General features: G+C 49.2%; 1 protein-coding gene across 1 annotated transcript in view; it reads left to right on the top strand.

Annotated features, from left to right (window-relative positions):
• RRAGD (Ras related GTP binding D) overlaps positions 1–13,887 on the top strand; it is a 48,472-nt gene that overhangs the window by 17,846 nt on the left and 16,739 nt on the right. Inside the window, exons 2-4 of the mRNA XM_008263205.5 lie at positions 4,455–4,750; positions 12,411–12,610; positions 13,419–13,533. Coding sequence (XP_008261427.2) covers positions 4,455–4,750; positions 12,411–12,610; positions 13,419–13,533 — 611 coding nt within the window. The remainder of the gene's footprint in view (positions 1–4,454; positions 4,751–12,410; positions 12,611–13,418; positions 13,534–13,887) is intronic.

Below are 13,887 nucleotides of genomic sequence, written 5' to 3' on the forward strand. Positions count from 1 at the left end.
TCTCACCCATTGTTACCTTGGTGTGAGGTTGCAGCCCATTGCGTTGGCTGTGCTTTTTGAACAGTAAGCACTTTTATTACATGAGCTGAGCAGGAGGGAGGAGGACTCCTTCGCCTTTCTGGGCCCTGGTTTTCCCCAGGTGGGCCTGCACCCCTTGTCCCCTGGCACACAGCTGCTAGCTAGCTGATGCGTCACAGCTCACCCTGCCGGAGCTGCTCCTGGAAGACTGCTGGTTTTGCCTTCCTTTTTCCATTGATCACCTGCACATTTTCTTTGATCGTCTTGTTGCCTAAAATTTCTTGGTCCTCAGCATTCGGCCCAGCCCCCTTCTTGCGGGGCTGTGCATAGTGGGATCGGTGCCATCGATCATAGGGTGTGCCATCATTGAGCACGATGCAGTTCTTCCCCAGCTTCTCACTGGATGCAGTGTAGACAAGAGCAAGGATCTTTGTTCTGCGAGATCTGCACTTGGAGCCTCAGGAGAAGCTCCCCGCGTCCAGCCCCGGGGTACACGGCCTGTGTATGTGTCAGGGGCCAGTCTTAGTGCCAGCAGCTGGACACGCCAGCCCCTCTTCTGCTTCCTGTGGTAAGGCTTTCTCTTGCTGGTAGTCTCATGTCAGTTCTCTCAAGAGACACGCATCGCTGGACACTGGCTGGAAGGAGCTCATTGCGGTTTTGGTTTGTATTTCTCTCATGACTATTGATGTGGAGCCTCTTTTTCTATGCTTCTTGGCCATTTGTGTATCTTATTTGGAGAGAAGTGTATTTAGATCCCTTTGTCCTCTCTTTTTATTGAGTTGTATTTTATTGTTGCATTGTTAGGATTCTTGATATATTCAGGATCTTAGACCCTTAACACATATGATTTGCAATGTTTTCTCTCATTCTGTAGATTGTATTTTCATTTTATTTAAAAATTTTTTTAAAGATTTTTTTGTTTTCATTTTGAAAGAGTACAGGTAGAGAGAGAGAGAGATTCTATCTGCTGCTTTACTCCCCAAATGGCTATAACCTCCAGCATTGGGCCAGGCTGAAGCTAGGAGCCTGGAGCTTCATCTGGGTCTCCCACATGGATGGCAGGGGCCCAAGCACTTGGGCCATCCTCCATTGTTTTCCTAGGTGGAGAAAATGGAAGGGGATCACCTGAGACATGGGCTGGTGCCCATATGGAATGCTGGCATTACAGACTGGCTCTATCTGCTATGCCTCAACACTAGTCCTCTTTAAAAAAAATTTTGATAAGTCCAATTTATAAATTTTTTTTCTTCTTAAAATTTTATTTATGTCAAAAAAAAAGAAAAAAAGATAATGTATATATGGAAATATTGTCTGCTTGCTGGTTCACTTCTCAAATGCCTGCATCAGCTGGGGTGGGGCCAGGCCAGCATCAGGAGCCCAGCTCTCAGTCCCAGTCTCCCAGGTGGGTGACAGGGACTTAAATACTTGAGCCATCACCTGCTGCTTCCCTCCCTGGGTACACATTAGCAGAAAGCATTGCGGATACAGATGTCCCACTTGGCATCTTAACCACTGCGTCAAATGCTTGCTCCATCTGTATTTTTTAATGATTGCTTGTTTTTGGTGTCACAACTAAGAAACTGTTGCCTAATCCAAGGTCATCAAGATATATACCGATGTTTCATTCTAAGAGTTTCATAGTTTTGGGTCTTAAATTGAAAAGTTTCATCATTTTGAGTTAACATGTGGTATGAGTTTGGGATCTGTTTCATTCCTTTGCATGTGGATAGCCAGTTGACCCAGCACCACTTGCTGAGTTTTAGGTCTTCAACCTGATTTAATTCTCACAACAGCTTTATGAGAAGTTTGTTATCATTATCAACTCACCTTATGGATTTAAGGAAATGTTATTTATTGGAGAGGCCAGGGGGTGAGAGAGAGAGAGAGGGAGAGAGAGAGGGAGAGAAACACGCAAGAGTGAGCAGTACTATCTGCGGGTTCACTGCTCAAACCCTGGCAATGGCCATGGGCTGAAGGCCAAAGCCTGGAGCCAGGAACTCAACCCAAGTCCCCTGCGTGGGTGACCTGGATAGGATGACTGTAGCTATCACATGCTAGGGTGCACGTTAGCAGGAAGCTGCATTCAAGAACAGAGCCAAGCCTTGAACCCAGGCACTCAATGTGGACGTCCCAGCTGATGGCTTAACTGCAGGACAAAAGCCCACTCTCTAGCTGATGAATTTTGAAACCAAGTCTGCCAAGTTTAGTGTCTTTTCCAAGGCCTGATAGCTCAGACGTCTTGCTGAGCTGTAGAACCTAACACTCCATCGGCAGGCTTTGCTTCTGTGAAATGCATGCACTCTTAGTCGTAGGAAGGCTGCTTAGAAGACAAATGTTTGCTTAGCACTAAAGAACATTGTGTAACTAATCCTATATGCTTTAATAACAAAGAGTCCTGCGGGGTTTAAGATTTTTATACATTCCTACTCTATCCAATAATGCCTAATTCCTCGTGGTGTCTTGGCAAAGGAATTTAGGATTGAATTGTTGTTAGCAGGGACGAGAGTAGCACTGACCTATGGAACCTTTTGTAATATATTATAAATCTGTGTGGGCATTAGCCATTCGCCTACTGTGGCTATTGAGTACTTATAGTGGCTAATGAAACTGAGGGAGTGAATTACTGTGTTGAAGTATGCAGAACAGGGGTTGGCCTTGTGGCACAGTGGGTTCAGCTGCCACTTGAGATGCCAGCATCCCGTACTGGAGTGCTGCTTCCCATCTAGCTCCCTGCTAATGCACCTGGGAAAGCAGAGGAGGATGGCCCAAGTGGTTGGGCCCCTGCCACTTGGATAGAGCTCCAGGCTCCTAGCATCAGCCTGGCCCTCCTCTAGCTGTTGGGACCATCTGGGGAGTGAATCAGTGGAAGGAAGATTCTCTCTCCCTGCCCCCTCCATTCCAGCCTTTCAAATAAATAGATAAATCTTTTTTAAAAACTCTTGAAATCCATGCATGTCTTCAAAAAGTTTGTGGAAAATGTGCATTATATAAAAAACTGTGGGTGGATTTCAGTTTTTTCCATCAAAATAAACATCTTAAATTTTTTTTTTTAATTTGAAAGTCAGAGTTACACAGAGAGAGGAGAGGTCTTCAATCCAATGGTTCACTTCCCCAGATGGCCGCAACGGCCGGAGCTGTGCTGATCCAAAGCCAGGAGCCAGGATTCTTCCCGGTCTCCCACGTGGGTGCAGGGGCTCAAGGATTTGGGCCATCTTCTACTGCTTTCCCAGGCCATAGCAGAGAGCTGGATAGGAAGTGGAGCAGCCGGGTCTCGAACTGGCGCCCATATGGGATGCCGGCACTGCAGGCCAGGGCATTAACCCACTGCGCCACAGCACCAGCCCCAACATCTTAAATTTTAAAAAATTATTTATTTGAAAGGCAAAGAGAGAGAGAGAGGAGACCGACAGAGATAGATCTTGCATCCACTGGTTCATTTGCCAAATGCCTACAACAGCCAGGGCTGAGTCAGGCCAGAGCCCGGGCCTGAAACTCCATCCAGATTGCCCATGTGGGTAGCAGGGACCTAAATATTTGAGCCATCACCTGTTGCCTCCCAGGGTGCGCATTAGCAGGGGGCTTGGACTCAAACCCAGGCATTCCAGTATGGAATGCAGGCATCATTAAGCACCATAATCACTGTGTTGAATGCCCCCCTAAACTTACCTTTCTTTTTTTTTTTAAAGATTTATTTTTAATTTATTTGAAAGAGTTACAGAGAGAGGTAGAGACAGAGAGAGGTCTTCCATCCACTGGTTCACTCCCCAGATGACCGCAACGGCTGGAGCAGCGACGATCCGAAGCCAGGAGCTTCTTCCGGGTCTCCCACGTGGGTGGGTGCAGGGGCCCAAGCACTTGGGCCATCTTCTGCTGCTTTCCCAGGCCACAGCAGAGAGCTGGATAGGAAGAAGAGCAGCCGGGACTAGAACCGGCACCCATATGGGATGCCGGAGCTTCAGGCCAGGGCTTTATCCCGCTACACCACAGCTCCGGCCCCTAAACTTACCTTTTAATACCATTTTCCCCCACAAACTTTCTGAAGCACCCCATATCAGGAACATCTGAATTTCTCATTTTAATCACTTACAATTAATCTCAGTGTAGATGGCTAGTACTGGATGATGCAGGCGTACAGGCCAGAGGAGACCCGAGAGAGGTCTGCCTGGCGAAACAGGCGGAATCCAGGCATGTGGGCCCTGCGCACACTGCCCTGGGCCTTTGAGGCCAGGAGAGGGTGCCCTTGCCAGAGCTGCGTGGTGCCACGGGCCCTCTGGGCCTCTGGGATGGTGTGAGAGGTGGTGAGGGAGTCTCTGTCCCGCTCCTGCACTTCCTAAAGGCTGTGCCTGGGCAGGCGAGGGGCATGCAGTCCCTCAGCGCCGCAGGGTGTCATGCGGCGAGCGCGGCTCAGCCTCCGTCTCCTTCTCTGGTTTCTACAGTTCTGGACTTCAGCGACCCCTTCAGCACGGAGGTGAAGCCCAGGATCCTGCTCATGGGCCTGCGGAGGAGCGGCAAGTCGTCCATTCAGAAAGTGGTCTTCCACAAGATGTCGCCCAATGAGACCCTCTTCCTGGAGAGCACCAACAAGATCTGCCGGGAGGACGTCTCCAACAGCTCCTTCGTCAACTTTCAGATCTGGGACTTCCCGGGACAGATCGACTTCTTCGACCCCACCTTTGACTACGAGATGATCTTCCGGGGAACGGGCGCACTGATCTTCGTCATTGACTCACAGGTAAAGCTCCGAGCCCGGGGCATGACCACGCAGGGGGACCCCCGGTGCAGGCAGCACCCCTTCCCCTCGGCTGGTGCTGGTCTCCCCAGCACGCTTCTCAATCAGGGCTCTCTGCCCTCACAAGGGAGAAGAGGCGGCCCCTCCAGCCCCAACCAGCAGCCCACCCTTAGGGAGCTGGGCCCTCCTCAGCAGATGGCAGGCCTGGAGAAGACCCAGACAGAAGGGATGTACAGGAGGTCTTCAGGAAGTTCCTGGAAAATACATATTAGGAAAAATCTACACATGGATTTCGAATTTTTTGCACCCAAATAAACCTATTTTTTAATTCTGCTTTTCCATGAGCTTGTTGGGGTACCCTTGTATGTGTCATCCCCTAATGGTAGAGATCCAAAAGAGATTCCAGGGTCTCTGCACCAAAAATATGTGAATAAATTTACATATTATTTCCTATGAAGATAAAGTTCTAGCCGTGAAAAATTGCCTTCTAAATCACATTATTAACATTATTACGAGTCCACAGTTAAGACAACATAACTATATTCTGTGTTTTTAAAATAAATTTAAAAAGTAAATTTTGAGCAAAGTCTGGCTTTAAAATATGCCCGTTTGATGTTTCTTCATTTCATCTGCATTTCCAGCTTGACTAAGACCGCGTTTGGCATCAGTTTTGTTTGGTTTTTGTTTGCGTAGACATGAGCCCCGAGAAACTTTGATCACAAATAAGCAGGTGGCGCTGGGGTGAGTTTTGCCATCACATTAGTCTTCATTATTGAAAGTGCTTCCCAGGTGTGGTCTCTGCATTCCCGGCTTTCTGTCACACGTAACACAAGAGGGCCTTCGGTAGCTTTAGTCATGGATCTCCCGATCAGGTCCTTCCTCGGCTTGCAGGAAGCAAGGGTCGGGAGCCGCTTGGCCGAGGAAGTCACGGGACTCACAGCAGCACTGCCAGGTGGCGCTCTGCCATCTGGGTCCTCCCAGTACCAAGGGGAGGGAGGCAGGGCGAGCAGAGCACAGGTGCGTCTGAGGCAGGTCCCCTTCAGGAAAGAGGCCGTGTGGCAGCACTGGGACACCGATGCTCACCAGTGTCTCCCCATGGAGGCCCTCTGAGAAGGTGTGCATGACGTGGCCCCGGCTGAAGGCTCTCCCAAGGCTCTCTTTTGCACTGTGGGCATATGAAGGTAAATGCATGTGCCTTGGGGCATGTGCCAAGCCAGCCCTGAAGTCCAGGCCTTCACATTTGCCTGGCACTGCAGCCCTGCCATCAGACCGGTGGCTGGCCGCTGGGGCGCATCCTGCCAGCCGAGCACAGAGCACACCTGGCAGGAGCATCGTGGGTGTTGGCCAGGAAGGGCTGTGAGAACCGGCACCCATAATGACAGCCCGGGGCCCATGCCTGGAAGACCGGTCTCTGAGAAGCTGACCTGCACCTGAGCCTTGTAAATCCGCTTAGGGAACTAGCTGTCTGTTTAATATAATATTGAAACTTTCAACTAAGCCTTTCGGTTCCAAGTGGCTGCACTGTGTGCTTCTTGTGTAGCTGTGGGCACGTGGCCGTGTGGTTAGAGGGGGTTCTTTCATTCTTTTGGTGGGGGTGTGTGTGTGGGGCCAGGACTCTAAGTGCAGTGCCTGAGCTGTGAACAGCCACTCACCGTCCTCCCTTGGGCCCACCCAGAAATGCGTGCGCCGTGAGTGTTTGCAGGCACCTGCACGGTGTGCAAGGCCTGCTGTCAGCAGCTGCTCTCCTGGCTGTCCCACTTGTACTGACCTGTTTTCTGGCCCATCTGCGGCCTTGGCAGACTCCCTTGCCTTCCTGTCACAGGTCTGCCAGCACCATAAATTAGGGAGCTTAGAGCCGAGGGGGGCAGATAGGGAGTGCTGGCCGCTGGGAGGGCGGAGCGGGAGGCCCCAGGGCCGTCACGCCCATCTGTCTCTTCCAAGCTCCATTTTCTCTCTAAGTCAGCGGGAAGCTGTTCCTGTAGCTGTTGCACTGGGGAGCACTAGTAGTGGCCGTGCCCAAGAGTAAGCAGATTCCAATCAGGTGACTCATCATGGGACTGACTTAAATAGCATGGTGTGCTGATATTTGCATTCACCGAACTCAGACGTCCAGTGCAGATCCATCTCAGGTGCGTGTAATAGGGCTAAAGTGGCTACATGTGCCTGTTTGTACATTGCACCTGTGATTTGCTTTCCCTTTTACCTGTACGTGAAAAGCATGTCTTCAATTGGGGTTGGTAATTGTGTTTTTTTGGTTTAGTTTTGTTTCCTGGGATTTTTTTTTTTTACCTTGTAGCGCAGAGAAAGGTCTAAGACTGAGAAGTTCATCCTTTTACATCACACAGCATCACTGATTTACTGTCACGTACTAAAAATAAGGAACAATTAAATAAATAGCTTCAGAGCCTGGTATACTTTTCTGTTGGAGGCAGACTATAACAATCAGCTGTGCAGGAGTCTTTACGTGATGTGAGGTCAAGCACTAAAAGGAAGAAGATGAAACTTTAGGGAAGTGTTCCAGCAGCCCCGAACGTCCTTTTCCCTTATCTCTAAGCAGGCCTATTTCTGTCTGACACCTCAGATTTTTATTTTCTGTTTCTGAATCTCTCACACTCACAAGATTGCTAGATAAATATATCCCTATGGAGAAAACGTGTCCTCACAGAACTTTGTGAAATAAAAACGAAGGAAAGCGAGGGTGATTTTCCATGAGGTCATTGTGTAACACCGCGTCCCCTGTGGAGCCTGCAGGATGGACCCCCACCTCTCAGCCACTGGGGGATCCAAAGCTAGCATCTGTTTGGCCCCTGTCAGCGACGGTGGCCTGCCTGTATTTCCGAGAGCCGTTTCAGAGCAGAGACTGGGCAGTATATTTTTAATTGGGAAAACTCATCTGCCAGCGCTGTGTTCTAGTAATCCAAGTGTTTTCTTCTTTTTAATGTAGGTTTAGCTCCTGTACCTCTATGCTGCTTTGCCTGGAGGTTGATAAGCAGTATGTGCTCAGCAGGGAGGCAGGAGGAGCAATTTCTGGTCTTTGGAGCTGCGATGCTCCCTGGACACCCTAGACACCGTGGTGTGGAATCAACCTGCCATTGGCTAGCTTAGGTCTGCTGAGCTGGGAGTCACAAGCCCCCACATGCACTTCTGTCCTACTTGTCAGTTGCAGCATGCCTTTTCCTGGGATGCAGCTGCTTCATCCAGGACCTAAGTGGGGACACCTTGAAAATACGGCTCTTAAACTCCGTGTGGGATTTGTGGAGGTGCTATGTGGTTCCTGTAGAGGCGCCGCCCCGGACCTCATAAAGAGGGCAGCACTGGGGCAGGAGCTCTCTCAGCTGGAGGCACTGCGCAGGGGCCCTTTCCTGCCTGCCATCCCATACCCTCTGCCCTCGGGCAGTCTTCTGGCCCGCTGCCCACTCATGATGGCTGCTTCTCTCTGCAGGGCGACTCGTGCCCACATATGCATGTGTGCACTCTCTCACCTTTCGAATAAAATGTGTTATTACTTGTGCACCTTAAGCACGTTTGCACTCAGAATGCTTGTCTTGGTGCAGGACAAGAGCCTGGAGTGAAATGAATACACCTCAGGCCAAGGCAGTTGAATGTCCCCTTAACTGCCCTGCTCAGTTAAAGACACAGCAGTGACGCCTGTTTTAAGATAGAATTCCATGCAATCCAATGCACTGTTGTAGGGGCACAACTCAGTGGATTTGATAACGGTGTACACTACATAACCACCGCACAGTCATGCTGCAGACTGTTTCTACCACCTGTAGCTCCTCTCTGTGCTGCCTAGACTGTCCTTAGCAACAGCAGGCCATAACCAGTGGGCTTTTTGTCACCATAGATCCATCTGCCTTTTCTAGAATTTCACAGATGTGGAATCATACAGGAGTGACTTTAGCTTTTATTGAGTGATCCTGCTGGCCCAGTGTCCAGTGTTTGTCCTTCAAACAACTCTTAGAGAGCGAAGGATGGGGAGGACTCCATTGGCCATTTTTTTCTAGTCATAGTTTCATACTGGTGTGAGTAATAATATGATTATCTAGAGACTAGGGTTACGTTTTTATGGATTCAGTTTGGGGAATGGAAGAATGCCAAACAGTATCCCTTATTATAGTGGCATTCTGTGTTTTACAGGTTTGAAGTCATCACAAGGGGTGAAAACTTCTTTAAAAGTCTGCCCTACCTTTTTTTTTATATAGATATACAAATATTTATCTTTGGGGCCAGCACTGTGGCATAGTAGGTTAAGCCTCTGCCTGGGGCACTGGTATCCCACATGGGTGCTGGCTCAAGTTCTGACTGCTCCACTTCCAATTCAGTTCCCTGCTAATGGCCTGGGAAAGCAGTGGAAGATGGCCCAAGTGCTTGGGCCCCTGCACCCTTGTGAGAGACCTGGAAGAAGCTTCTGGCTCCTGGCTTCAAATCTGCGTAGCTCTGGCCGTTGCAGCCATTTTGGGAGTGAACCAATGGATGGAAGACCTCTCTCTCTGTCTCTCCCTCTCTCTGTATGTAACTCTGCCTCTCAAATAAATAAATCAATTTTTTTTAAAGAAGATTTATCTTTATTTATTTGAAAAGCAGAGGGGCAGAGAGAGGAGAGACAGAGAAATCTTCCATCTGCTGGTTCACTCCCCAAGTGGCTGCAACCATCAGGGCTGGGCCAGGACAAAGCTAGGAGTCTTGAACTCCATCTGGGTTTCCCATATGAGTGGCAGAGAGACCAAATTACCGGGGCCATCTTCTGCTGCTTTCCCTGGGGCATTAGCAGGGAGTTGGATTGGAAGCAGAGCAGCCCGGACTTACACTGGTGCTCCAGTATGGAATCCCGCACTGCAGGCAGCAGCTTAACCCACTGCACCGCAAAGCCTGCCCATACCCTTCCCTATTTATTGCTATTAGAAGTGAGACCTGCTCAGATCCTTCAAATTGGCAATGATCATAGGTCTGCCAACACCAAGTGAAGAGAGGCTTTGTAGCATGAGGCACTGTTTCACACTGTCCAGTCACATTTAGCACGTCCATGCTTGCGACCCAGCAAGTCAGCTTTCAGGATAAGCCATACAGACCAGAGATTATCACAGTGTCACTGTACTGACACATACTTGGAAACAGTTGGAATGTGCATCAGCAGGCAGACATATGACAAATCATAGACTACCCACAGAATGAAATTTTGTACGGCCACTAAAAGGCGTTACAAGTGATGGTGTCGCATGTAATGGTGAAGATTACCCTGGCGGCGTCTGCATCCCATTTCTGAGTCCTAGGGTGTGAGTCCTGGCTCCCCTCCTGATTCTGGCTTCCTGCCAATGTGCACCCTATGGGGCAACGGGTAATGTCTCAAGAACTTGGGTGTCATCTACCCACATGGGAGACTCGGATTGAGTTCAGTACTCCTGGCTTCAGCCTGGCTCGGCCCCTACTGCTGTAGGCATTGGGGGAGTGAACCAGCAGGTAGAAAGTGTCTGTCTCTCTGTTTCTCTGCCTTTCAAATAAGATGAAAAGAAAACATTTTTAAAGGTAAGTGTATTTTGGTGCAAAAAGCTTTGAAATCAGTGCCTAGTTTAGTTCACGGATCATGAACCTTTTGAAGACCCCCATGCATGGACTTCAGATATTTCAGCAACAAAATAAACTTATCTTTTTTAAAAAAAAAAAAAGATTTATTTATTTACTTGAAAGGCAGAGTTACAGAAGTAAGAGGGAGAGACAGAGATCTTCCACCTGCCGGTTTATTCTCCAAATGGCTGCAACAGGCCATCCTCGATTGCCTGCCCAGGCCTCCAGCAGGGAGCTGGATGGGAAATGGAGCAGCCAACACTAAAACCAGTGCCCACATAGGATGCCAGCACCGTAGGGGGCAGCCCCACCTGATATGCCACAGAGCCGGCCCCTAAACTTATCTTTTAATTCCATTTTCCATGAACTTTTTGAAATACCCTCCTACAGGCCTAGGAAGGAGAAAAAATAGTATTGTGTTGTTTGGGGCAATTACCTAGACCGGGGACTGGTAAACTTTTTCTCTCAAGGGCCACATGGTAAGTATCCAGGACACTGCAGGCTGGGTCTGTCCCTGGGGGTTTTCCACAGAGGGCGGTCACTCAGTTCAGCCCAGTTACCACTCACAGGGGCAGGAGACAAGGTGTGAACAATGAACATGGCAGTGTTCCAACGTAACTTCCTTATAAAGACAGAAAGTGGGCCCGAGGGCTGTGGTTTGCTGACTTCTGTAGTCATTTATTTATTTATTTGAAAGGCAGAGTGATGGGGATGGGGGGGGGGATGAGAGAGAGAGAGAGAGAGAGAGAGAGAGAGAGAGAGAATATCTTCTGCAAGCTGTTTACTTGCCCAAATGGCCACAAGGATTGGGACTGGTGCAGGCCCAAGTCAGAGACTGGAATTCCATCCAGGTCTCCCACACGGGCGGCAGCACTTTAGCCAGCTTCTGCTGCCCTCGCAGGCACGTTAGCAGGGAGCTGGACTAGAAGCAGAGCAGCCAGAACTTGAACCATATGAGATGATCCCATATGGGATGCTGGTGTCGGGAGTAGCAACCTAACCCACCGCACCATAATGTGGACCACAAGGACCAGTGGTCTTCAGGTGGCTCCCATCCCCACAGTGTCCTGTGTCACATCTGCATCTCTAACCGTTCATCACAGTGCACCAAGAGATGCAAAAGGCTGGAAGAGGTGGCAATCCCAGGGGGTCCCAGGAAGTGCCATGTGGAGCTGGTTTCTCTTCCTTGAAACTCCAGCTCTGACCTTTATGACTGTCCTCGGCTTAAATCCTTACTGCCTGAGTTGGCTGCAGTTTTCTTTTAATTTTTATTTTCTTTCATTTTATTTGAACAGCAGAAAGAAAGAGATCTTCCATGGGCTGGTTCACTCCCCAACTGCCTGCACTGGCCGGGGCTGGACCAAGCTGAAGTCAGGAGCCTGGAACTCCATGCTGGTCTCCCACGTGGGTGGCAGGGGTCCTGAGCACTTGAACCATTGTCATCTGCATGCATCATTGTCCCATGGTGCACGTTAGCAGGAAGATGGACTGGAAGTGGAAGAGTGAGACACTTGGCAATGGGATGCAGATGTCCCAAGCAGTGACTTTTTTTTTTTAGGATTTATTTATTTGAAAGGTTAAAGGTCTTCCATCTGCTGGTTCACTCCCCAAATAGCTACAATGGCCAGGGCTGGGCCGGGAGCCAGGAGCTTCTTCCAGGTCTCCCACGCAGGTGCAGGGGCCCAAGCATTTGGACCATCTTCCACTGCTTTCCCAGGCCATAGCAGAGAGCTGGATTGGAAGTAGAACAGCCGGGACTTGAACCAGCACCCATACGGGATGCCAGCACTGCAGGCAGCAGCTTTACCCACCATGCCACAGCTCTGTCCACCCCCCCCCCCAAGAAGCAACTTTTAACTTCTGTGCCAAATGCCTGACAGCTGCATTTTGCAGCCTTACTTTTCTTGTCTTTGTTACCAAAACATACGTTTTCAAACCCGAATTCCATGAAGCCAGCTTTTTGAGGAGAGGAGACAGGGAGCCTTGGCACAGTCACCTTGAGGCTGGCAGCCACATAATTTCCAGATGAGCAAGGTGTGTGTGGGAAGTGCAGGCAGCACTCACAGGCCTCTCTCACCGGCGCTGCCTCTGTTCCCAGGACGACTACATGGAAGCCCTGGCCAGGCTGCACCTCACCGTGACCCGCGCCTACAAAGTGAACACGGACATCAACTTCGAGGTGTTCATTCATAAAGTGGACGGCCTGTCAGATGACCACAAAATTGAAACCCAAAGAGACATTCATCAGAGGGCAAACGACGACCTTGCTGACGCCGGACTAGAAAAAATCCACCTCAGGTGAGCATGAATACCCCTTGGGGTGCCAGGAATAGACGGGGAAGACCGAGGCTTGGGCCCCAGCGTCAGCCCTGCGGGCTTGGCGTGCCCAGTCATTTACCTCGCTCACCTGCACATGCCGGGTTAGGCCTTGGGAAACATGAGCTTTGCATGTGCTCATTCTAATCGCGGATAAAAGCAGTGGATTTTTGGTTTTTGGTCTTTTAATTGGTCAGAGTCAAGGTTTTCCACCCATAGGTAACATAAAACCAATGATTATAAACCAGGAAGTTAATTCGTGCTGAAGTGTGTGGTTCTCAAGAAACACGATACTCTCCATCATCTACAACAAAGGTATCATCTGAAAACGATTCAAGTGGAAAACCTCTCAGAGCAAAATGACTTGTTGGCCGTTTGTTTTGCGGGGTAGTAGATGCATCATTTCACTTTTCAAATCGGAAAATGGAAGTACATTTAGACACATCAGTGTGAGTGGTGCAGCAGCTAGCAGAGGCTTGTGTGAAGATGAGCTGGCGTGGCGCCTCCTGCGGGCCGTGGAGCGGCCGTGTGGCCAGTGCCGCACCTGAGACCTGCTGCAGGCCGTGGAGGGGCCTTGTAGGCCAGAGCCACACCAGGCACAGGGCTGGCTCATTGGCAAGTGGGGAGAAAGGACTTCTTAGGAAGTGCTTGTTTGTTACAGAGGTCATTGTGACTTCTGAAGGGGGCCAGCCCGTGTGTTAGAGCTATAGATACTGGGGTTATGACGTAGCTGAACCTCCTGTTGCTCAGTGGCAGGAAAAATGTGATGAAATATTGTTTCCTCTTTCAGCTTTTATCTGACAAGCATATATGATCATTCAATATTTGAAGCTTTTAGCAAAGTGGTTCAGAAACTGATTCCACAGCTGCCAACTCTGGAGAATTTGCTAAACATCTTTATCTCAGTAAGTAAATAGTTCACACCTGTTAGAGTCTGCAGACTCAGTAATATTGCAAGAGTGAAAACAATCTTATTTCTGCTTGCTCTCACATCATTTCGAGGTTGCTTAAGTATTACTCTTGAAGTTTACTGCTACATACTGGTTTAGATCCTTTACAGTTTAAGTCTTGGAACAGATTTCTGTACCTCACTAATTTAATTGGAGTGTTCAATTTGTAGACGTTCAATTTTTTTTTTTAAGATTTATTTATTTGAAAGGCAGAGTTACAGAGAGGCAGAAAGAGAGAGGGGTCTTCCATCCGCTGGTTCACTCCCCAAATGGCCGCAATAGCCGTAGCTGGGCCGATTCAAAGCCAGG

The sequence above is a fragment of the Oryctolagus cuniculus genome, chromosome 5, assembly GCF_051225735.1.
Source record: "Oryctolagus cuniculus isolate XC-2025 breed Fujian yellow rabbit chromosome 5, ASM5122573v1, whole genome shotgun sequence".
In the NCBI taxonomy this organism is placed as follows: domain Eukaryota; kingdom Metazoa; phylum Chordata; class Mammalia; order Lagomorpha; family Leporidae; genus Oryctolagus; species Oryctolagus cuniculus.